The following is a 24,832-nucleotide window of genomic DNA, read 5'->3' on the forward strand; positions in this document are numbered from 1 at the left end:
CCCATCCCTGCTGTCCACACCCTGAGGGAGTCCCTCCCACACGGAGCCAGAGTGGGTCTCAGTGACCATGGCACTATGTGCGTGGTGGCAGTCATGGGCTACCACTCCTGAGATTAAATCTCAAAGGGCTGGGTCTTGCATCTGGGCCTCTGACTGCTAGTAATTGGCTTTGGGCAGCCTGCTGCTATGTCATGAGTAGCCCTGAGAAAGCCACCTGGCAGGAACAGAGCCTCAAGTGATAACAGCTAGGCCTCTCACCCTGACCAGCTCCCAACTTCAGAGACCCAGCAAGGTGAGTCTCCAGGTCGTGGGTTTGAGGAGTTCCCCATGGAGAGCACACAGCCCTCACCTTTGGAAGTCCCTCCTAAGGGCCTGTCAGAAACCCACACCAAGTCTAAAGGAATGTCAAAAACTTGATACCTATTAGCCAAATCCTACTTTAAAAAATATTTTTAGTTGTAGATGGACACAATACCTTTATTTCATTTATTTATTTTTTAATATGGTGCTAGGGGGCTGGGGATGTGGCTCAAGCGGTAGCACGCTCGCCTGGCACGCGTGCGACCCGGGTTCGATCCTCAGCACCACATACAAAGAAAGATGTTGTGTCCACCGAGAACTAAAATAAATAAATATTTAAAAATTCTCTCTCTCTCATCTCTTTTTAAAAAAAAAAAAAGAAAAATGGTGCTAGGATCGAACCCAGTGCTTGCTAGGCAAGCCCTAACCCCAGCCCTATCTTTTCTTCTTTTTGTATCAGGGATTGAATCCAGGGGCTCTTAATCACCAGCCCTTTTTATTTTATTTATTTATTTGTTTATTTTTGTACCGGAGATTGAACTCAGGGGCACTGGATCACTGAGCCACCTCCCCAGCCCTTATATTTTATTTAGAGATAGGGTCTCACTGAGTTTCTTAGTGCCTTGCTATTTGCTGAGGCTGGCTTTGAACTTATGATCATCCTGCCTCAGTCTTCCAGGCCTCTGGGATTACGGTGTGCACCACCGTGCCCAATCCTTTTTAAATTTTGTTGTTTGTGGGCTGGGGATGTGGCTCAAGTGGTAGCACGCTCACCTGGCATGCGTGCGGCCTGGGTTCAATCCTCAGCACCACATACAAACAAAGATGTTGTGTCCACCGAAAACTGAAAAATAAATAAATAAAAATTCTCTCTCTCTCTCTTAAAAAAAAAAAAAGAAAGAAAAAGAAACTGATGTGACTCCAAAAAAAAAAAATTGTTGTTTGTTTTGAGATAGGGTTTCACCTTACTAACTGCTGAGGCTGGCCTCAAACTTGCAGCCTCCTGATTCCCTGAGATTACATGAGGCACTGGGTTCAATCCACAGCACCACATAAATTAAGTAAAATAAAGACTAAAAAAGAACAAAATCTGTGTACAAAGTCTTGTTGTACATATGATGAGTAAGACCCAGATAGGTGATAGCTAGGAGGGTCAGGATGTGGCTCAGGGGCACAGCACTTGTCTAACATGCCAGAGGTCCTGGGACAGACCTCCAGCACCCCTGCCCCCAAAAAGAGATGTGAGAAGTTGTTTCCTAAGAATCATCTTTGGTTCAGAAACAAGATTTACTGAGGGGTGGGGTTGTGCTCAGAGTAGAGCGCTTGCCTAGCATGTGTGAGGCACTAGGTTTGACCCTTAGCACTACATAGCCTGCTGCTATTTAGTGTCCACCTATAACTAAAAAATAAATCTAAAAAAAAAAAAGATTTACTGAGATCCACAGACATGAACTTGTTTTTGAAGCATTCCTCAAGTAGTATTTTACAGACACCATCCCAACACCAGACTAGCGTTTGGCCACAGACCCCCATCCAGCTTCAACAAGCTGAGCACTCCAGTGTCATGACCACAGGAGCCATGACCACAGCACACAAGACTTTCAGAGGCCAGCTGGGGAGAGAGCACCAGGCTAAAAAACAGTTCAAATTTAGTTGAGGCCACATTAGGAAGAAGCAAACAGTTATTTGTTCAAATATTAATAAGGAAGCCTATGGGGCTGGAGATATAGATAGTGCTTGCCTAGCATGCCACAAGGCCCTGGGTTCATTCCCCAGCACCACCAAAAAGAAATAAATAAAACAAAAAGCTTTTAGTTTAAAAAAAAATAAGGAAGCCTAGATCTTTTATTTATTTATTTTAGTTATAGTTGGACACATACCTTTATTTTTATGTGGTGCTGAGGATCGAACCCAGTTCAATGCTAGGCAAGCGCTCTACCACTGAGCCACTACCCCAGCCCCAAGAAAGGAAGCCTAGATCTTAAAAAGGACCCAAAAGATCAACTTTTTTTTCAGAATTTTTTTTGAGGGGGTGGGTACTAGACATTGAGCCCGGGGCAATCTACCACTGAGCACATCCCCAACGCTTTTTTTTTTTTTAGTTGTTGATAGACCTTTATTTTATTTATTTATACGTGGTGCTGAGAATCGAACCCAGTGCCTTACACATGCCAGGCCAATGTGCTACCACTGAGCCACAGCCTCAGCCCTCCAATGCTTTTTATTTTTTACTTTGAGACAGATCTTCCTAGGTTGCTGAAACTGGCCTTCAGCTTGTGATTCTCCTGCCTCAGCCTCTGAGCTGCTGGGCTTACAGTTGTGCACCACTGCACCTGACTTTTTTCAAAAATGTTAAAATATTATTCCTGTTTTGTAGATAAGACAATGAGGATCCAGGAGCAGCTTGTCTGAAGCCCTTGGGCTGTTGACGGAATCAGGCCCAGGCCCAGGCCTCCTCCATGTCAACATGGAGCAAAGACAGAGCTGAGTAGGGACCGTCACTCTGCTCACGGCTCCTTCCAACAGTCTCAACATACCCTGTGATGCCTTCCCCTTAATGGACTGAACGTCTGGTGCTACCTGGCACCTGGTGCCAGGAGAGCCATCCACAAAGCTAGGAAGCCCTGACTCAGACCATTCCCCAGATATGCAAGGACCAGACGGTGCAGGGAGCCAGGCTGACACTTCCTTGACTGCCAGGGTCAGCAAGCCAAGATGTTAACAAGGAAGCGAGAATGAGTGAACACAGTGCAAGTGTCTGAGAGAAAATAAAACCCTACCCAGTAGGGCAGCGGGCTGCGGAGTGAGCCTGAGGTTGAAGGACAGTCCAGGCAGCTGGCCTGCTGGATACGTAGTCCTGACTACCCAAGGCCTGTGACATGGTGGGACAGCAGAAATCACCATTCACCTCTCGCCTGCAGGACCTGGGGCACAGCCTCTGGACCAAGAGTTGATAGTCTCTTTCCCAGGCTCTCATTTCTCATGACACCTTCATAATAATTCCTGGATGCAAACAGCTTCTGGCTCATGAATGGCTTTCACATACATTTACTGCATTTTATCTTTGCAGCAACTCCGTGGGAAGCCCAAGGCTGATATTAGCGTGTCTTTGCAAATAATTATTATCCCCATTTTACTGATGAGAAAATTGAGGCTGGGAGTATTAACAACTTGCTCAAGGGGCTGGGAAGGACAAAACTCAGGGTCTTTCCCCAGAGGCTTCCAACACCTTGCTTCTGAGTGAACCACCAGGCAGTGGCCCAACAGCAGTGGCTTTATTTCAAACATTAATAGGCCTGCTTCTTACACTCACACCACAACATGCAAATTCATTAGAGGCTCTGAGTCACAAACTCTGTAAACACACAGGCAAGAAGGGCTAGGGTTCAAGAAAATCTTTGGAAGTCTGAATGCAGTCACAAGACAAGGCTGGGGAGAGTACAGGGGGACAGAGCCAGGGGGAGGGAAAGTGGGTGAGGAAAAACCCTCTGACCTGGTCTGTGAACCAAGGAAAGGACACAAAGTGCATGAGGAACAGGGAAGATGGATGGATCGGGGAGATTATAAGAGAGGGGCTGGGGATGTGGCTCAAGCGGTAGTGTACTCGCCTGGCAGGCATGTGGCCCGGGTTTGATCCTCAGCACCACATACAAAAAAACAAAGATGTTGTGTCCACCGAAAACTAAAAATAAATAAATAAATACTTAAAAATTTCTCTCTGTCTTTAAGAAAATATAAGAGAAATGGCAGGAAGAGCAATCAGTACTGACTCAGCAGTCCTGGGCCTAGGGACTACTCTCTCCACAAGCCCACAGAATAAGCCACACACACAGGGAGCACTAGCTGGTGCAGAGCTTAATGCAGGCAGGCAGGACACCTAACACTCACCCAGGCCTTTCAGGTTCAGGTTGAGGCACAGGGCAGGTGTGTGTGGCCCCTGGTTTGCCAGGCCCAATAGTGAGTGCAGGCCCAGGCAGTCAGACCACCTTAGAAGCTGCCACCAACTTTAACTGTGATCTTGGGCGTGGTATCTTTTAATTTTTCTGAATCATTTTCATTATAACATAGTGATATCAGAAGTATTTACTGAGTTGTGAATATCAACAGTGTTTGATGTGGAGCCAGACACTACTCAGCACTCCAAAATATTGGTTATTGTTATAATTGTTCATTATAAACCTGGGAACAGAAATACAGAGATAAGTGTAAGTCACTGTAACCCTTCTCTGTAGCAGATCCGACTGCTCTTGGGCACTCACTCTGGACCTGGGTAGACCCCATACCCAGTGGCCCTCGCGTCTGCACTGGGTGGATAGCAGGGACTTGCCTGGGCTAGGAATGCAGCTGCCACGGGATGAGACAACAGATCCCTCTCCCCATTGGGGAGCAGTGCCTCCGCATTTCCCATGAGCATCGTGGGCTTATGCAATGCCTGGGCCATAAGTCTGGCAGGGTGCCATGTGACTTCCAGAGGTGAGTCAGCTGCCTCCAGCAGGGTGCAGCTGAGCTGGTCCAAGATGGCTATCCACATAAAACCAAAGGTCTGCAAAAAAGATACTCCACTCCTGACCAAACTATGGAGTGGTTAATACTCTCCTTTCTAAAAGTTGTTAATCTGCTCTTCCTGCTACAGATTGAAGTTTTTGTTTCTGGGCTTCCAAGATTGAAGGAAAACAACTGTTCCCTTCCTGTGCACACTGACCCTTGGCAGCTTGAGCTCGCGTTCCTCAGCCTTCTCTGGCCAGTGAACGACTAACCTGCCCTTGATCAGCAACTTGTGGCTTGGGAAGGCCTCCTTCCTTCTTTTCTGAGATAGGGAATGCAGATCTGGGTGGAGTTTTACTCAAACATAGGCTGGGGCACGCGTGGGTGGTCAGGCTGGGATCTCAGCCACCCGGAGGATTATAAGTTCGAGGTTAACCTCAGCAAGTCGGCGAGACCCTGTGACAAAAAAAAAAAAATCAAAAAAGTGCTGGGGATGTAATTCGGCAGTAAAGCACCCCGGTCCAATCCCCAGTACCAAAAAAAAAAAAAGGCTGCAACAGAAACGCCCGGAGATGGCTTCCCGCTGGAGGGCGCGGCGTCAAGTCCCCAGGCCGCAGACCTGCGGAGTGTCCGGCACGGGAGTGTCCGGCGGGTCGACGTCGCCGGGCTCATGGTTGGACTCCAGGGCGCTTAGTAAATCGTCGGGCCTCCTGAATTGGGATGCTCACGGGTCGCCGGCGAAGACCAGAAGGCCACAAACGCCAGGCGCCCGAAGGTTGCAGTTCCAGACCTCTACTGGAACCGGAAAGCGTCGCGAAGGTTCACCCCGATTTTCCCCGCCGCAGACCGCGCAGGCGCCGGGACTTACCTCCACCCCGCGCCACCGCCCCGACGCGCAGGCGCCTTGAGGACTTACCCCGCCCCGCCCCGAACGCGCCGGCGCCCCCGAGGTGCACCACTGCGCAGGCGTGGCCCCGGGACCATGGCGGCCGCGTTGCTGCTCCTGCGCGCCCTCCGCCGAGGACCCTGGCCGGGTCCGGGGCGGCTCTGGGGCTCGGGCCTCCTCGCCGGGGCTGGGAGCAGGCGGCCGTACGTGGTCCGCAGGCCCCCGGTGGGTGTCGCCGAAGATGGCGGCCGGGCCCTGCAGGTAACCTCGCCGCAGCGGCCCGGGCCCCGGGTGGGGTCCATCCTTTGACCCGCCTCCTTGGCCCGGCCCGGGGCTCGCCGTTTCCGGCGCGGCTGGCGCCCCCCGGGCCGGGGGGCGCGTTGGCGTGGCCGCGGGCTCGTTACTGACGGAACGCCCCGCCCCGCCCCGCGGGAGAGCCTGCGCCGCGAGCCGCGCCGAGCGCGCCCCTCCGGGCTGCAGACGTCGCGGGGACGCGCCTGCGATCTTTCTGGAAAGACAGGCGCGATCTCGGCTTGCGGTGCCCCGCTCTCACGTCTGTGTTTATTTTTCAGAGTTTGCAATTGCGAACGCTAACCCCAACCTTTGAAGGGATCAGGGGATTGTTACTGAAACAGCATCTACTTCAAAATCCATTCAGACTCTGGCAACTTTTAGGTGTGTATCTATTGAAACTTCAGTGACAGTGACGGGGCAGAGGTAGTGGCATTGGTGAATACACTGTCTTGCTCCCATCAGTGATGAACCACGTGGAGAAGAGTGGATCCTGCTACCTCCCCTTGCAGGGCTGCAGCCTAGGAGCCTAGGCCTGGGCGTGTAGCAGGTGCTGCCATCTAGGATGGAGTCGCTTAGGGAAGCACCTCTCTCCCAATGTGTCCTCGCCGTCAGAGTGACGTATCCCTGGTTAGGATAATGGTACCAGCTTGACATTGACAAGAAAATGGGAACAATCACAAGAGGACCTTTGTCCTCTATTTATTATGAGTCCTGTGAGAGCCACAGTCTAGATAATTCGAAATGAAGTTTTTCAAAAGGGGAGTTTTGTCGAAGGCCCAAAAGATGATTTTGTTTTGAGGTTTTTGGCACTGGCAATTGAATCCAGGGGCACTCAACCACTGAACCACATCCCCAGCTTGTTTTTTATCTATTTTTTAAATATTTTTTTTAATATTTATTTTCTAGTTTTCGGTGGACACAACATCTTTGTTTGTATGTGGTGCTGAGGATCGAACCCGGGCCACATGCATGCCAGGCGAGCGCGCTACCGTTTGAGCCACATCCCCAGCCCCTATTTTTTTTAAATATTTTTAGTTGTAGATGAACACAATACCTTTATTTTTTTTAATGTGATGCTGAGGATGGAGCCCACTACCCCTTGTGTGTGAGGCAAGCATTCAACCACTGAGCTACAACCCCAACCCCATTTTTTTTATTTTTTATTTAGTGACATGGTCTTGCCAGGTTGTGTAGGGCCTCACTAAGTTGCTGAGTTTGGCTTTAAATTTTGATCCTCCGACTTCAGCCTCCTAAGCCACTGGGATTATAAGCCTGTGCCAAAATGCCACCCCCTTTTCTTTTTTTCTTTGAGAAAAGGCCTCACTAAATTACTGAAGCTGGCTTTTGAACTCCTGACCCTCCTACCTCAGCCTCTTGAGCCACTGGCTTTATGGGCATGCACCACATGCCCGGCTGTAGTTGGCTTTCTTTCTTTCTTTTTTTTTTTTTTTTTTTTTCATTGCAAATGGTCACAATACCTTGATTTAATTTATTTATTTTTGTGTGATGCTGAGGATCAAACTGAGGGCTTCACGTACTCCAGGCGAGCACTCTACTACTGAGCCCCAGTCCATAGTAGGCTTTCTTGGAAAAGGTTTTTATTATTATCTAGTTAGCTCCCAGAACATCGTAGTAAGTATCTATAAAATGGCTCCAAATGTTTTATATCCAGAGGGTAATTAAAAATACCCTACAACCGGCTGGGCATAGTGGCACACGCCTGCAATTCAGTGGCTCTGGAGGCTGAGGCAGAAAGATCACAAGTTCAAAGCCAGCCTCAGCAACTTAGTGAGGCCCTAAGTAACTCAGCGAGACCCTGTTCCTAAATAAATTTTATATAAAAAAGGGCTGGGGATATGGCTCAGTGGTTAAGCACCTCTGGATTCAATCCCCAGTACCAAAAAAAAAGTACCCTACAAATAATTTGCTTGTTGTTGGAGTGCACCATTGAGTGAAACACTGTGACATTCTGCAGCCTCTTTGAACTTAGGTTCAAGGACCTGGAGAATTGAGGCCATAATTTCACTCCTTCTCACCCAGCTGAAATGGGGAAAGTGAACTAGGTAGACTAATGTGGTCAGAAAGTGCTGTGCCTACCGATTGGTTGTGCCTCAGCATGTCATTTATGTGTTTCAGTGCTTCATTTGTGCCCAGTGGCGCTTAGACAGGAGGCCCATACCCCAGCCCTCCAGAACTCCCCGATCTTGGTTTCACATGACAGTCAAGGTGGTCTGCTTGGCATTCTATTAAAGTTTGTGAAAAATGTTGCAGTTGAAGTCATGGTTGTGATAATTCCCCATTTATTCAGAATTGGGATAAGACCAGAGGTTTCCCAAGTTTTCTGGGACAGTGCCTGGGTTGCTGCTTTTGTCACATGTGCCAAAGCCACTTATGTTGTTCCTTTGTTTAGTTCTGTTTATAGCAATGTAAATGATTGTTCTCTAACAAAATATAACGTTTTTTCCAATTTATGTTCCAGACATGTTTTTTTTCAGTGCTAGTGATAGAACCCAAGGCCTTGCAAGTGCTAAGCTCTACCACTGAGCTATTCTCCCTTTTATTTCCTCATGTTAACAAATTTAAGTAGGAGAGGTATTTGACCTCATATGTTGAAATAGTTTGTTATTTTCTAATTAGCAGATACAGTACTGGGAATGATGAAAGGGAATATTTCATCTCAGACTTACATTTTTTTTTTTATAAATAGATTCTTTTTTTAAAAAAAGAGAGAGTGAGAGAGGAGAGAGAGATAGAGAGAGAGAATTTTTTTTTAATATTTATTTTTTAGTTCTCGGCGGACACAACATCTTTGTTGGTATGTGGTGCTGAGGATCGAACCCGGGCTGCACGCATGCCAGGCGAACGCGCTACCACTTGAGCCACATCCCCAGCCCAGACTTACAATTTTTTTAACCTTTATTTTATTTATGTATATTTCTGTGGTGCTGAGAATTGAACTCAGTGCCTCACGCATGCTAAGCAAGTGCTCCACCACTGAGCTACGACCCCCCACCCCAGAGTTAACAACTCTTGTAGACACAAGTTTCAGGTGGTTTTTGTTGTGATTTGGTTATTTGAGAATGTTTTGTTCTCTGTGTGTCTCCCCTGTAGTTGGAAATCTTGCTTAGGTTCTTTCCCTGTTGCTTGTAGGTGGTACTTACTATTTCAACACCTCAACGATGAAGCAGAAAAATAACGACAATGATAAATCCAAGAGGAAGGCCCCTGAAGATGACGAAGGTATGCATATCTGGGGTTCTGACACAGTGGCTCCATCTGCTTGTCCTCACGTGTGTTCGCCACTTGGCAAGGTGAAGCCTATGTGGTACAGCGAGGGGAGCCTGGGGACTGTGGGTGCTGCCCTTGTGCCCCCGCCCACACCTCTGTCTGACTGCTGGGTCCTTTGTGCATGTTGTGTGGAGATGTATCCATGGACACCTGTGCCTCTGCACAGAAAGTGTGAGTCTCAAATCTACCCCAGGAGTACCAGAGTGCCTTGGCTGAAATAGCCCTAACCACCTGTTCAGTGTTGCCACGGTCCCTGGGCTTGGGAAGCAGGCCCCAGAGGAAACAGTGAGGAGGAAAGGACAGTTGAGTAGGACAGACGAAGTCCAGTGTAAGAGTTACCTTTGCGAACCAGTCAGTCTGCCCCACTCTGAACCACAGCTGACTCGCTGCTCACTTGCAGAATCTAAGGGTCTCACCTTTCCTCTAGACTTAGGGCTCCTTCAACAGTGTGAGGGATGAAAGAAATAAAATAGGAAGTTTGGCTTAGTTTCTGAGACCTCTAAGATAAAGCTGGGTTTTTGCTTTTAGCCGTTTGGCACTAATAATAATGATGGAAATTGTCACTCCTTAGAAATTATTGGTGTGTGCTTCACATTGTGGTGAATGATTTACATACTTTATTTTTTTTTTAAGGCAATTCTTTTTTTTTTTTTTTTTAATATTTATTTTTTAGTTCTCGGCGGACACAACATCTTTGTTGGTATGTGGTGCTGAGGATCGAACCCGGGCCGCACGTATGCCAGGCGAGCGCGCTACCACTTGAGCCACATCCCCAGCCCTACATACTTTATTTTTAAATGGACACAGTATCTTGGCTGGGGCTGGGGCTGAGTGGTAGATCACTTGCCTCACAAGTGTGAGGCCCTGGGTTCGATCCTCAGCACCACATAAAAATAAATAAATAAAAATAAAGATATTGTGTCCATCTACAACTAAAAATTTTTGCTATGCAAGTGCTCTACCACTGAACCACAACCCCGCCCACTCTTATTTTTTTAGGCAGAGTCTACTAAGTTGCTTATGTCCTTGCTAAATTGCTAAGACTAGCCTCAAACTTGCCATCCTCCTATCTCAGCCTCCTAAGTTGCTGGGATTACAGACATGCACCAGCACACCTGATCTATCTCTTGTTTTTTTTTGTTTTGTTTTGTTTTGTTTTTTATTTTGATACTGGGGATTGAACTCAAGGGCACTTTACCACTAACCTACATTCTCAGCCCATTTTATTTTATTGTTTTAGTTGTAGATGGACATAATTTTTTATTTATTTATTTTTATGTGGCGCAAAGGATCAAACTTAGGGCCTCACACATGCTAAGCAAGTGCTCTACCACTGAGCCACAACCCTAGTCCTAACCTTTTTATTCTTTATTTTGAAACAGGACCTTACTAAATCCCTGAGGTAGGCCTAGAACCACCAGTCCTTCTGTCTCAGTTTCCCGAGTTGCTGAGATTACAAGTTACATGCCACTGTGCCCGTCTTAAGATCACAAAATAAACTTCATTCAAATGGAATGTGTTTAACTGGAGAGAAGTTTGTTGATAGGTAAAGAATTGGGATCATGCTGGGCACAGTGGTACAAACACCTGTAATCCCAGCAATTCAGAAGGCTGATGCAGGAGGATTACAAGTTCAAGGCCAATCTCAGCAGTTTAGCAAGACTAAGCAATTTAGCCGGACCCTGTCTCACAATTTAGTACGAAAAATGATTGATTGATTGATTGATAGATATCAGAGATTGAATGAACCCAGTGGTGCTTAAACCACTGAGCCACATTCCAGCCTTTTATTTGAGACAGGATCTCATTAAGGCCTGGCTAAATTGCTGAGGCTGGCTTTGACTTGAGATCAGCCTTGGCCTCCTGAGCTGCTGGGATTACAGGTGTGCATCATTGTGCCTGGCTCAAAATAAGAAAATTTTTTTTTTAATATTTATTTTTTAGTTATAGATGGACTCAATATCTTTATTTTTTTTTTTTTTTATGTGGTGCTGAGGATTGAACCCAGTGCCTCACGCATGCTAGACAAGGCTCTACCTCTGAGCCACAGCCCCTTATACTTTATTTAAAAGGGTCTCACTGAGTTGCTTAGGGCTTTGCTAAGTTGCTGAGGAGGGTGGCTTTGAACTCATGATCCTCCTGCCTCAGCTTTCTGAGATGCTGGGATAGGACAAGTTCTTGTAGGGTTTTGTTTTGTTTTGTTTCCTCGTACTGGGAGGTGAACCCCAAGCACTCTACCACTGAGCTCTATCCCTAACCCTTTTTATTTTGAGACATCAACTCAGGAGGACTGGGCTGGAATTTGCAGTCCTCCTGAGTTGCTGGGATTTTAGGTTCATCGTTGCACCTGGCCAAGATTCTCACATTTTATAGAACATGATCCAAAGACAAAATCACAGGGATAGGGAACAGGGTGATGGTTGTCAGGGCCTGAGGTTGGGGGCCACGAGGGGTACTCTGGGCTGCAGTGGTGGATGCAACCACATACGGCTTTGGCAAAGCAAGTGAGCCCATGGCTGTCGTGTCTGTGTCTGGCTGAGATTGCTCATTTGCTCATGGGCCGAAGGGACAAGGATGGCCATCTGTTCCTGTGCATCTCCATGATCTCACAGTTTGTTTAGCTGGGAGCAGGAGTTGCAAGGTTTCTGGACAGCTGTGTAGAATTCCTTCATTGTGTCCAGGGGCCCTTGTCCTCATCTTCAGGGTCACTCCAGGTGACCTTCAGGTTTAGCACTGCGACCCCCACAGGCTCAGTAGAAGGATTCTAGCCTGAAAACCTGATTGGCTCCCGTCACCGTTCACCGTCCACCAGGGCAGCCTGCCTTCAGGGTGCTGGCTCGGCAGTCGACACCCTCGTAGCAGCAGTTTTGGCAACAAGGCTTGCCAGCGGTCCCCAGGCTGCTGTCCCATGGACATGCCTTGCCATGGTGCACCTCCTGAAGACCTCTGGGGGCAGCACTGTATGGGGGGCTCCAGCAGGAGACACTTAAGTCTGATGCTCAGCTCTCTATAAGCTAGCTGATTATGAGCCACGTGCGTGTGTGGGCAGTGCACAGGAAGAATTCCTGGAGCATCAAAGGAACACAGCACGTCCAGTGGAGGACAGGGTGCTGGAGGCCTCGGCAGCTCTGATGTCCTTTAGGAATTGAATATTGGGATTGGTTGGCAGAGAAGTTGAGGGCTTTGTGGGAAGTAGGCGGGCCTTCCAGGTGGAGGAGCTCTCCAAAGCTCTGAGTGATTGAATGCTGTCTGCTGTTCAGGATACCAGGGTCAGGGGGGTTGTGTGGGGGTGTGTTTTTGGTTTCTTTTTTTTTTTAATAGTATTTGTAGTTATACATGAACACAATACCTTTATGTTGTTTATTTAATTCTTTTATGTGGTGTTGGGGATCAAACCCAGTACCTCACTTGTGCTAGGCAAGTGCTCTACCACTGGCCCCCAGCCCCCAGGGTCTGGTGTTATTCCATCTATACCTCAAAGATCCTTCTCTGCAGGCGAGTGTGGTGCTGCCCAAGTGTAATCACAGCTGCTCAGGAGGCTGAGGCAAAAGGCTCACAAGTTCTCTGCTGCCTGGGCAACTTAGTGAGGCCCTAAGACCCTAGCTCTAAAAGTAAAAAGGACTGGGGACGTGGCTTAGTGCTTAAGTGCCTCTGAGTTTAATCCCTAATACCCCAAAACATAAAAAAAATAAAATAAAAATTGCTGGAAATGCAGCTTGGAGGTAGAATGCTCCTGGATCTAAAATATCCCTGTACACACACACAAAAAAAAGGCTTTTCTAGTCAATAATATGTGAGTCTCATGGGTGTATCATTCCTCACTTTTCCCTTTGTCTCTAGTGAGGGCTTTCAAGGTTTTGTGCCTGATGGATCACATAGACACACGTGGGGTCTCCAAAGACTGTCTCCTTGGGTTCAAGTTTCAGAAGTAGAACTAGTGAGTTAGGGCAACTAAATGTTCTCTGTGGGCCCTGACACGGGCTCCCAAGTGGCTCTCAGACAGGACTTTGCTGGTCGTGCCCAGGACTGTGCTCGAGGTCGGCGTGCCTAAGGCCTTTGTAACAGCGTGCCACTTCCTCCTGCCGTGCCTTTGCTCACTGCTGGACGGCACCTCTCGGTCACCTCCTCAGCGCCAGGGGAGGAGGACACAGAGGCCAGAGGGGCTCTCCTGGGAGACCTGAGCCCTTGTCACCGAGGACCTCAGCAAGTTGCCACGGGCTTCAGAGGTGGTGTCGGGCTTGGGTTGCTTCTCCCCGTCGCCCTTCCAGAACGGAGGTGGCCTTGACGGTCTCCTTGAAGAGTGTCCTGAGGTGACGAGTTAGCATGCTGAGCTAACTGTTATTTGAATTTTTTTTAATATTTAGTTTTTAGTTATAGGTGGACACAATATCTTTGTTTTTTTATTTTTGTGTGGTGCTGAGGATTGAACCCAGTGCCTTACGCGTAGTATGTGAGTGCTCTACTCTGAGCCACAACCCCAGCCCCTGAAAATGTTTTTTTTAATATTTCTTTTTTTTTTTTTTTAAGTTGTAGATGGACACAATACTTTTATATTATTTATTTTTATGTGGTGCTGAGGACCAAACCCAATGCTTCCTATGTGCTAGGCGAGCGTGCTACCACTAAGCCACAACCCTAGCCCTAATATTATTTTTTTAAATATTTATTTTTAGTTGTAGTTGGACATAATACCTTTATTTCCCTTGTTTATTTTTGTATGTGGTGCTGAGGATCGAACCCAGGGTCTCACACGTGCGAGGCAAGCGCTCTACCACTGAGCCACAACTCCAGCCCAGCCCTAATATTTTTAATTGTAGGTAGACACAATACTTATACATGTGAGGCAAGCACTCCACCACTAAGCTACAACCCCTGCTCAACAGTTGGGGTTTTGTTTAAAAAAAAAAAAAGAAAGAAAGAAAAGAAAGACGAATTTGTTGAAGACAAAGCCAAAGCTGTGGTTTTACTTTCATTAGAAAAAAAAAATTTTTTTAATCTTACACAAAGTACAGAATTTGGCTTTATCTAAAAAAAAAGCAAGCCATGTCACCGTTGTCTTGGTCTTTTTTTTAATATATATGTAGATATTTTTTTAGTTGTCAATGAATCTTTTTTATTTTATTTATATGTGGTGCTGAGGATCCAACCCAGGGTCTCACACATGCCAGGCAGGAGCTTTACCGCTGAGCTGCAACTTCAGCCCTTGTCTCTTTTTTTTTTTAGTTTTATTTTTTTGGCAGTGCCAGCGATTGAGCCCAAGGCCTAGTGCATGCTAACACTGCCTGTGCTACATCCCCAGCCTGCTCCATGTCCTTTAAAAATCATAGACTGCTTCACATTCTGTGTACAGAGGCTGTGAGTTCATAGAACTGCCTCAGACACCTTTCTTGAACGGGTGTACAGGGTGTTATAGGCAGAGGCTTCAAAACGGCTTCACATTATCAGAGGTGGGAACTGCGCTTCCTTCCTCTGAGGTGGCCTCAGATGGCATACCAGTAGCATTTGTATCCAGGAACTGTTGACACCCTCCCCACCTGGAAGCAGGCTTCCCCAAAGAATGGGTGTGGGGACTGAGCCCTGGGGGCCATGCCTGACTCTTCCTGCACTCTGTCCAGAGGAGAGGAGAAGGAAGCAGCGGGAGGACCAGATGTACCGCGAGCGGCTTCGCACCCTGCTTGTCATCGCCATCGTCATGAGCCTGCTGAACTCTCTGAGCTCCAGCGGGGGCAGCATTTCCTGGAACGACTTTGTCAAGGAGATGCTGGCCAAAGGCGAGGTGCAGCGTGTGCAGGTGGTACCTGAGAGCGATGTGGTGGAAGTCTACCTGCACCCTGGAGCCGTGGTGTTTGGGCGACCTGTGAGTCGGGGTGTGGGCGCCCCTGGAGACTGGGCAGGTTCCTTCTTGTTTCGCCCTGCTCCTGTCATGTTGAGTGTGCATCCAGATTTAAAGTAGGACTGGAGTTTCTTGCATAGTGGCTTGCGCAGGTGGAACATGAGAAAAGTCAGAGGGAGCTGGCCACAGAGGCAGCATTGTTAGCAGGGTCACATAGGTGCCAGTGGCCCCGGCAGCCATGGTGGCTGTGTTTAGGAGTAGGTGGAAATAAGTGGCAGAATGCTGACTTGTTGGCATTGGGTCTAAGGACATAAGACCTTCCCAGACCTGTAGGTCTCCAGCATGGGAAGCGTTGGCTAGGAAATCAGAAGATAAGGCTTTCACCGAGGTTGTGCAGATGCAGGTGAGTTGAGGTGGCAGGGAATTGCCCCAGTGGAAAATTATCATAAGCAATGTGAGACCCAGCTGGAGATGGACAATGTAGGGCAGGTGGGGGAGCAGATGATGCTAGCTGCCCAGTGATGTACACTCGGGGCTGGCCAGAGGTGCAGGTTGGAGGAGGAGCGGGCCGCAGCCAGAGGAAGAGAGGGACTGCTCCAGTCCAGCCTGGGCATCCAGCCCTGGGAAGCCAATGTGATCCACACTGCCGGGGAGAGGTCTGAAACTGGCTCAGGGGAGACCCTTGTGCTCGGGGCCCAGCTTGGGGCTCCAGCTGGTAGGAGTGCCCTTCCATGCAAGTGGGAGAGTTCCTCCTGAGGAAGCACCCTGCTTTTCCTCTTCTGCACCAGAGGAGTTTCCTGGGAAGGTAACTGCAGCATGGGGTGGGCTGACCTGGGCAACTCCAGGGTACATGGCCACCCTCACTCACCCAGCCCCACCCCAGCTCAGTGCCATGCTGGCCTCCTTGCCAGCCTGCTTGTCCTTCCTGAGGCAGGGACATCGTGTGTGTAGAAATGCCATCCATAAGTACGGAAGCACGAGTGCCAGGCCTCGGCCTCCTGAGCACACCATGCACTCAGGTGTTGGGCCAAGTTCCCTCTGCCTCCCGGTTGCCACCTCCTCACTTCTTCCGGAGCTCTGGAGACTGTTTGGCTTCCTTGTTGAACTTCTTATTCTGCACACCTGGTGTTATTCTTGGTCAGCCTGAGGCAGAAGCTGACCATTTTCCTGTCTCTTCCCAGCCTTAGTCAAGAATATTGGCCATCTTAAAATTTTAAAAGTACAAGACAACCAGACAAACATGATGGCTAAGTGCAGAAGACGACACAGGTCCGCACACATACCCAGGGGGATGCATGGCATGGTGACTCTGAACCTCTAGGTCCATCCATCTTGATAGTCCTGGGGATTGAACCCAGAATCCTTTACCACGCGCTACATCCCCAGCCCCTTTTTATTTTTTGAGACTCATTCTCACCAAGTTGCCTAGGCTGGCCTTAAACTTGTGATCTTCTTGCCTCAGATGCCTGTGTTGCTGGTATTGCAGGTGTGCACTGCTGTCCCAGGCTTCAGTATATTAACTTACAATATTATGCCGGATTTTGACAAGTCATCTAGTAGAATAGCTCCCTTAAAGTTTTCAGAATTTTATCTTAGCAATTTGGGGCTCATGTGAAAGGGCAGTAGATGTTACCTCCTGTCCTTGTCCTTATCCTATGCTGGAGCTACAGCAACCCTAGAGACAACTAGGGAGTCTCTTTCCTCTCTCTCAGCTGGTGGCCATCCCCAGACAGGCTCAAACGTGAGCTAGACATGTAGATCCTAACGAGGAGGAGTACTAGTTGGGGGATAAGTCTCAGGGAGACCAGTTTTGCAAAAGGCAGTGAGATGTGGATTTAAAATGAAGAGACCCACTTAATTGGTTTTCAGATTCACCCACAATGCCTCTGTTGCTGCAGTATCCTGAAGCGTTTGTCTGTGGCGAGGTGTCTCAGTGATACTGGCATCAGGTCTGTGCTGTATACAGCTGAGCCAGGCACACGTCAGAGGCAGGTAGTGACTTTACAATGCAAATGTCTGCCATCTTAAAGGAAAACATCACTTGAAGCTGGGTGCAGGGGCCCTTGCTATAATCCCAGCAACTCAGAGGCTCAGGCAGGAAGCTCTCAAGTTTGAGGCCAGCCTGGGCAACTTAATGAGACCTTTTCTCAAAAAGGGCTTGGGAATATGGATCAGTGGAAGAGCATACATGGATTCAATTCCCAGAACCAAAAAATAATAATAAAAATAAAAAGAGCAGGGACATGGCTCAGTGGTAGAGCACCCCTGTATTCAATCCCTAGTACCCAAACGAAGTGTTCTGTGAATGGCCTCTTCTTCAGATCCCTGATGCCGTTGATACCGTGTGCTGGAGGCACCTTCCGTGGCCTCTTTGCCTTCTCTCACTCCCTTCTGCTCTCTGCCCCAGAGACTGGCCTTGATGTACCGAATGCAGGTTGCCAACATTGACAAGTTTGAGGAGAAGCTCCGAGCAGCTGAAGACGAGCTGCACATCGAGAGCAAGGACAGGATCCCAGTTTCCTATAAGCGCACTGGATTCTTTGGAAAGTATGTTCGTTGTCCTGGTTGACTCTAGACTAGCCCTGACTTGGCTTAGTGCTGTCAGGAGCAAGGTGGAGGCAGGAATCTTGTGGGGCTGGATTCCGGCTGGAGAGGGAGCTACCAGCCTGCTGGACCGCCTCTCAGTCTCCGTCTGCAGTTGCCTGTGGTGTTTCCTAACTCAGCACGTTGTCAGTGGCTGTCATAGAAAAATGGAAAAGAAAGGGTGTAAGTGGGAATGTTAAACGTGGCGACTTTGGGTTCTGAGAGGAGAAACATGCCTAGGCACTAGGCACCTTGGAACTGACAGGTCCATCAGCCTTAGTGACGTCACTCACATCATTGGCAGCCTTGCTGGGGCCAACAGACAAAACAGCAGTACAAAGGCTTATCGTGGAAAATCCCCCTTCACAGTGATGTGCCTCCAAACTCTGTAAGCAGCTCCTGAAAGCTCTGCTTTGAGGGGAACTCCTGATTTTGTTGTAGATGTGATAGGCACATGGCAGGCGGTACAGACCGGCCAAGACAGCCGTCTCTTTCCTTCTGTGGAGGGGCTGGATCCCAGGGCTTGCTTCTTTGCTGTTGGGCTTGTTTTGCCTTACTCTTTGAAACTGTCGAAGCATAAAGAATCCCCTCTTGGAGAGCCACAAGTTCAAGGCTAGCTTGAGCAACCTAGTGGGACCCTTGTCTCAGAATGTCCCTTTGGCTGGAGACGTGTTCAATCCCCAGCACCAAGAGGAAAACAGCACCTGCTCTAGTTGGCCCTGGTTGTGGGCAGTCAGGTACCTGGGTATCTCTACTGCGTGCTCAGTCTGACCTCTCTGGAAACCTCGCAGAGGAGGGAGGTTGGTGAGAGTGGGACTCGCTCTGTACGGCTCCCAGGCGCAGGGGTCTCCTTTGAGAAGTTGGTGTGGTGGTTCTGGCTTTGTAAAGTGCTTCTGTCAGTTGCTTCAGTGACACTCCGTGTTCATAACTGCCCCTCTCTCTCACCCAGTGCCCTGTATGCCCTGGGGATGACCGCGGTGGGCTTAGCCATCCTGTGGTATATTTTCCGTCTGGCTGGGATGACGGGAAGGGAAGGCGGATTCAGTGCTTTCGTAAGTCTGTGGATTCGAGCCTGCTGGGGGAGTCCTGGGTGCTGTTGCGTATTGTATGCGTGCTGAATCCTCTCCCAGCCAACAAAATAAGGGCAAGTGGAAGTTGGTCTGTGGCAGAACCAGGCTGGAAGCCCAGCATGTTTCCTCCTGAGGCTCTCAGAGCTGGCTGGAGGCCCCTCCCCACTGAGCCACTGTGGGGCAGGACGTGTGGTGCTCCCTATCTTGTCTTGGCCTCCCTGTTCGGGGGCATTTCTCGAGTGTGCTCTTTCTCCTGTGTCCTCTAGCTCCTGGGTCTGGGCTGGGGAGGAGCATCCCTGGGTCCACTGAGCATGCACACATTCAGTTGTCCCCAGATGAAGGCTCTCACTATGAATTTTTTTTTTTTTAGTTGTTGATGGACCTTTATTTTGTTCATTTATTTATATGTGGTGCTGAGGATCAAATCCAGTGCCTCTCACACGCAGGCAAGCGCTGTACCACTAACTCACAACTCTGTCCCCTAGAGGTGTCTTATTTATTTATTTATTTATTTATTTAAAATGTTTTTAGTTGTAGATGGACAATACCTTTATTTATTTATCTTTATGTGGTGCTGAGGATCGAACCCAGTGCCTCACATGTGCTAGGCGAGCACTCTACCCCTGAGCCACAACCCCAGCCCCAAGAGAGGTGTCTTTTTTAAAGGCAAATTGCTAGACAACTTTCATACTGATTAACAGTGAAACCGATCCCTTCCTCCCGTGTGAATGAAGAGTGGCCCGGGAGCCCATCTGTCCCATGTGAATGGGGGAGTGGGCTGGTCCCAGGGACTGTGGGGGGAGGTCCACCTGGATGGAGGCGTGGGGGAGGTGGGTTTCGTGTCAGCCCAGCTGGATGGTAGCTGCCGGCTCCCTCTCCTCTGTCCGGTCACAGCTCCCTGCCTATTGCCATTTCCATGTAGAATCAACTCAAAATGGCTCGTTTCACAATTGTGGATGGGAAGTCAGGGAAGGGCGTGAGCTTCCAGGATGTGGCAGGAATGCACGAGGCAAAGCGGGAAGTCCGAGAGTTTGTGGACTACCTGAAGGTGAGTAGATGTGCATGCCTTCCCTCCAGAAGGCCTAGAACCAGGTCAGGATGAGGCCTGGGTGCTGGCCTGCCCGGCCCACGGGAACACCACACCTGTGCTGGTATCTGTCCAGCAATAGCACTAGCACAGCGCAGGGCTAGCCACCTCAGCTGCCCTGCACCCCTGGTCACCATGAGCCCTGAGCCATGGGGACAGTGGTATGAATTGCCCTGCGTGGACCCCTTAGTGTCCCTGGGACAGAGGCTTAGTGTCATGTGTCCATTGCTCTCTAGAGCCCGGAGCGCTTCCTTCAGCTTGGTGCCAAGGTTCCAAAAGGTGCACTGTTACTCGGTCCCCCTGGCTGTGGGAAGACACTACTGGCCAAGGCAGTAGCCACTGAAGCCCAGGTGCCCTTCTTGGCAATGGCTGGCCCGGAATTTGTGGAGGTCATTGGAGGTAGGTACAGGTCAGGGCTGAGGACAGGCCATTGACCACATGTCTGAGCTGGTTCTTTGAGACACTCTTCCTCAATAGCGGGATTGAAGGGGGAGCCACTAGAATTAAAAAGCAGGACCTGTATCCTTGTGGTAACCTGGGAGGTCAGGTGGTCAGTGCCCTTCGCCTGCATCTTGGGGTGCTGGGAAGATATGCCACTGGTCTGGCCACCCCGGAGCCACCCCTACTGGTGTGTGTCCACTGGGGGACCTATGTGGATGTGGGCCTCCTTGGCAGACAGCTTTGCTGGCCCCAGCACAAGGTAGGATGTGTTTCTTTGTCCATTTCCAACGCTGTCTGCATCCCTTCAGGCCTAGGTGCTGCCCGTGTGCGTAGCCTCTTCAAGGAAGCCCGTGCCCGAGCCCCCTGCATAGTGTACATTGATGAGATTGACGCCGTGGGCAAGAAGCGCTCCACCTCCACGTCCAGCTTCTCCAGCACCGAGGAAGAGCAGACCCTCAACCAACTCCTGGTTGAGATGGATGGTCAGTGCGCAACACGCCCCTCCCTGTCACACACCTGGGGAGAGACTGTCCCACTGTTTTGAGGCTTTCTGGGTAGATAGTGCTGGTCAGTCAGCGTCCAGAGTAGCACTGTGAGAGGTTTTATTCCCCTCAGTCGCTGTCTGCCCCTCCTGCGCTGCTGAGGACAGGGTCATCCTGAGAGCTTCCTCTGGCTGTCAGCACCTTGCAGCATGTTAGTGGACACTTGTCTGTCACCTGCTGCCCTCAGGTAACTCAGGTCTGTTGTGGCAGCCATGGCAGTAGTCTAGCAAGAAAGCCAGGGCCTCGAGGGCCACCTGCTGGCGAGGAGGCCACAGCCTGGTTTCTGTCCCCCATTGTCACAGGCTGCCCGGGGCATGGGGGTGTGGCTCTGCCGCACCCTGGAAGGAAGGAAGCCTTGCAGGGCTTTGCTTTTTTTTTTTTTTTTAATATTTATTTTATAGTTCGTAGTTGCACACAATACCTTTATTAATTCATTCATTCATTCATTCATTTATTTTCTTGTGGTGCTGAGGGTTGCACTCAGGGTCTTGCATGTGCTAGGCAAGTGCTCTGCCACTGAGCCACAGCCCCAGCACCACTACCCCAGCCCCAGGCTTTGCTTTTCTTTGAAGTCAAGATGACCCAGTGAGGGAAAGTTGAAGTCACTTTTCCTTTGAGCTACTTCCACCGACCCTTATCCCTGCCCCTCTTTTAAAAAAATTTATTTTGATGCAGGGTCTCACTAGGTTGCTTAGGGTCTTGCTGAGTTTCCCAGGCTGGCCTGGAACTTGCTGTCCTCCCACCTCAGCCTCCTGAGCTGCTGGGGTCACAGGTGTGGCCCCCATTTCCAGCCACTTGAACCACTTGTGTGTAGTTTTGTGGCATTGAGTTGGTTGCCCACATCCACTGTTCACACCCCACGTGCAGCTCTGCCCGTGGCACGCTGGCTCCCTCCTGCCCACACAGCCCTGCATTTTCTCTGTGATTTTGGTGACACTGAAAGCCTCGTGGGTGAGTCATACAGGTTTGTCTTGTGTGACTGGCACATTTCACTCAGCACAGTGTCCTGAAGTTCCCCTGTGGTTGGTGTGTGTGTCCAGCAGACCCAGGCCGCTGTGTGCCTGGCTGCTGTGAATGCAGGTTGCCCTCAGTTTCTGCTCTGAAGGTTTGTTGTTAATGTCTTTTATCAGAATTCTGGTTGCCTGTGGGGGTTGTAATTCTTTTTTTTTTTTTTAAGAGAGAGAATTTTTAATATTTATTTTTTAGTTTTTGGCGGACATAACATCTTTGTTTGTATGTGGTGCTGAGGATCAAACCTGGGCCGCACTCATACTAGGCGAGCGCGCTACTGCTTGAGCCACATCCCCAGCCCTGGGGGCTGTAATTCTTAAGGTGTGATTATGGAGGGGAGAGCCCTCCTGTGTTCCTGAAGCTGGCGTAGTAATTGGCAGCAGGCAAAGGCACAGACACATACACATGCACATACACAAGTGCTTGCCTGGTGTAGCAGCGTGCTCGCTTAAAATAACATGGGCTTTCAAAAACTGGCAGCACTTGTAGACGTTCCCTTGTACCTGCCCCAAGCTATCAAGGCCAGGATATGGTGTCCACCTGCCCACTGCCCGTGTCTAGGGCTGCCTGTGGCTCCAGGTGTCTGAGCAGCGGTCCTGCTCCTTGGGTCCCTCCCTTCCCTGGTTTTGAGATTGATTTCCTTGCAGAAGCCCTGAACTTCCTGTTCTGGCTGTGGTGTCCTCAGGATCAGGGTGGGATGTGCTTGATGGGACTCCGGACACACCTCATCCCTGGGGTGGGCTCTGGAAGAGTTGGGCCCCTTCCTCATGGAGGTCTCATCTGGTGCTCAGTTGAGTGTCTGTCCCTGGGCTGCTGTGACCTTAGGTGACCACTGAATGTGGAAGCACTGGTGACCTTAAACCCTGCATGATTCCTGACAGTGATGAACAAGGTGGTGCTGTGGGTTTTATGAGTTCATGTGGCCTCTGGCGCTGCCCCACACCCTGCCTCCTGCTCCTCTTGTCCAGTGATTCACAGGCAGCTGTGAGCACCAAACCCAATGGCCACCTTCCACACCAACAGCAAACACTGCTGGGAGTCGAGTCCCCAGAGAACAGGTGTCCTCAGAGGTGAGGGTGCAGTGGCTCAGGTCCTGAGAGCCAGTGCTGCTAGGGACCCCTCAGAGCATCTTGCAGGCCAGGCCCAGGGGCTGAGGATTCATCTGTGCCCCATGCCTTTACAGGGAGGGGTGCTAGCTCTGCCCTTCTGCGTGTCCACTTCCCCTGGGAAAGCCAGACCTGCCATTCAGGCAGCGGTCTTGCCCATTAAGAGGGTGTTGAGAGACTGCCCCTGTGCTGTTGCTTCTCTAGGCCTCCGTGGTCCCCTCGTGTGCGGCAGGGTGTGGTCCTGACCGGCTTCTGGAGGCTGTGTCTCTGGCAGTGTGGCCTGGCTCAGACAGTGTTCTGGAGGTTACTTGAGGACCAGTGGGCAGCTTGGAGTCTTGAAGAACACTTGAAGGCAGTGTGGGCTCAGGCACAGCGGTCTTGTGAGCACGGACAGGTGGAGGGCGCCAGGAGCCGCCATGGCCAGGCCTGCATGGTGCTGACCCTTCAAGATCTTCTCATCAGCCCCAAACATCAGGTGACTCCTTCATGAGCACCAGACTGGGAGCACGGCTGGCTTTTGTGGTGCTGACGGACGTGGAAGTGCAGCCAGCTAGAAGTCTTGAGATGACTCGATGGCCGTGTGCACCCCAGCGTGGGCCTCACTGGAGATGAGGGCGAAGTGAGCTCCGTGTCTCCCAGCAGCACTGTACCAGAGCCACGTCCCACCGCCCTGTGGGACCCTGCTTGCCTGGAGTAGCAACTTGTAGATGATCCCTTGTACCTGCCCCAAGCTGTCGAGGCCAGGATATGGTTGTGGAGTGAGGCTGCAGCGCATCCTGTTGTGTGGTTCTGTGGTCTGCACGTGGCCCTGCATGCGTGGGTGAGCACACAGGCTCGGGGTACCTCGCTCAGCTGGCGCAATCTTCACCCTGAGGCCCACCCACCTTCCTCAGACCCGAGCACTGCAGAGAACATAGCCTCCAGGCAGAGCCTCTGTACTGCCAAGACTGTCGCTTGGGGGGGGAGGGCTCCACCTGCAGCCCACTGGCGAAGGCCTGCTGTGGATTGAGGCGAGCACCCACAAGTCCCTCTGTGCCACGCAGCTGCAAGTCCACAGCCCTTCAGAGGCAGACCTGGAAGTGTGGAGGAGGCACCTGAGTGAGGGACACCTGGTCCTGGAGAAATCGCAGGGGAGGGAAATTAGCCTGGAGGCCTCGGCACAGGGGCACCAGCATCTGTGGGGTTGTTGGGCAGCGTGGGGAGGGAGCAGCGGCCACTGGCCTGAGCACTGCATGGCCACCTGGGGCCAGGTTCATAGAGTCCTCCTGCAAGTGTTCATGCCTTGTGCTGGACAGTAACAGGTGTGTTGTGGACTCTGGTCCCACGTGGGAGTCACCAGAAAATCCCTAGGGGCTGGGGGTTGGCTCTGGGACAGCACTTGCCTGCTAGCATGAGGCCCTGGTTTGATCCTGAGCACAACCAGGAAAGGAGGGCGATCCCAAGGTCTTGAATGTGGTTACGCAGTGGTGAAGCCAGGCAGACAAGCCTGAGGAACGGCTGCTGGGAAAATGCAGAGCTAGGACTTAGGACTAGGAAGTAATAAAGAGTACCTGCTCTGAAGTGTCTGTCATAGACTTTGTCCCATCCAGGCAGCTGCTGTGGAATGCCAAGAGGGCCCTGGCAGCAGTGGTGCCCCACCCGTGTCCTCACAGCCTTTGGACCCCAGGCTTCTCCCGCAGCCCTGCCAGGTGGGTAAGACAGGCACCTGTGAGTGATGCAGGTGACCCACTTTACCACTCATGAGTCCCACCAGTCCCACCACCTGACTACTGTTTATGCCAGGTCAGGTGGTGGCCCAGGTCCAGGTGACTCTGGGGTGCCCAGGCTCAGAGCACTTGGATCACGCTGGGGTTCCACAGTATGTGCTCCACACAGCAGCTCTGACCTTGCCGGAAGCTAGTTAGAG

At 50.3% G+C, this 24,832-nt stretch overlaps 1 protein-coding gene and 1 long non-coding RNA gene across 4 annotated transcripts in view; one reads left to right on the plus strand and one right to left on the minus strand.

The window, feature by feature from the left end:
* Nucleotides 1-4,446: 4,446 nt before the first annotated feature.
* LOC120888066 (uncharacterized) lies at nucleotides 4,447-5,738 on the minus strand. The gene is made up of 2 exons (XR_005731511.2): nucleotides 5,405-5,738; nucleotides 4,447-5,241 (listed from the first exon to the last, which is right to left on the minus strand). It is a non-coding gene; the product is annotated as an uncharacterized LOC120888066 (long non-coding RNA).
* The window catches only part of Spg7 (SPG7 matrix AAA peptidase subunit, paraplegin), a 32,404-nt gene continuing 13,295 nt past the window's right edge, over nucleotides 5,724-24,832 (plus strand). Inside the window, exons 1-10 of one of the 3 annotated variants that reach the window (XM_040279876.2) lie at nucleotides 5,724-5,932; nucleotides 6,244-6,346; nucleotides 9,116-9,205; nucleotides 14,869-15,110; nucleotides 17,494-17,633; nucleotides 18,619-18,721; nucleotides 19,662-19,787; nucleotides 20,063-20,225; nucleotides 20,576-20,749; nucleotides 24,516-24,614. In XM_040279876.2, the coding sequence (XP_040135810.1) occupies nucleotides 5,768-5,932; nucleotides 6,244-6,346; nucleotides 9,116-9,205; nucleotides 14,869-15,110; nucleotides 17,494-17,633; nucleotides 18,619-18,721; nucleotides 19,662-19,787; nucleotides 20,063-20,225; nucleotides 20,576-20,749; nucleotides 24,516-24,614 (1,405 nt within the window). In that variant the 5' untranslated portion in view covers nucleotides 5,724-5,767. The remainder of the gene's footprint in view (nucleotides 5,933-6,243; nucleotides 6,347-9,115; nucleotides 9,206-14,868; nucleotides 15,111-17,493; nucleotides 17,634-18,618; nucleotides 18,722-19,661; nucleotides 19,788-20,062; nucleotides 20,226-20,575; nucleotides 20,750-24,515; nucleotides 24,615-24,832) is intronic. The other 2 variants (XM_040279877.2, XM_005335417.5) reach the window with 2 other exon arrangements.

Source organism: Ictidomys tridecemlineatus, chromosome 15 (genome assembly GCF_052094955.1).
Source record: "Ictidomys tridecemlineatus isolate mIctTri1 chromosome 15, mIctTri1.hap1, whole genome shotgun sequence".
Lineage (NCBI taxonomy): Eukaryota > Metazoa > Chordata > Mammalia > Rodentia > Sciuridae > Ictidomys > Ictidomys tridecemlineatus.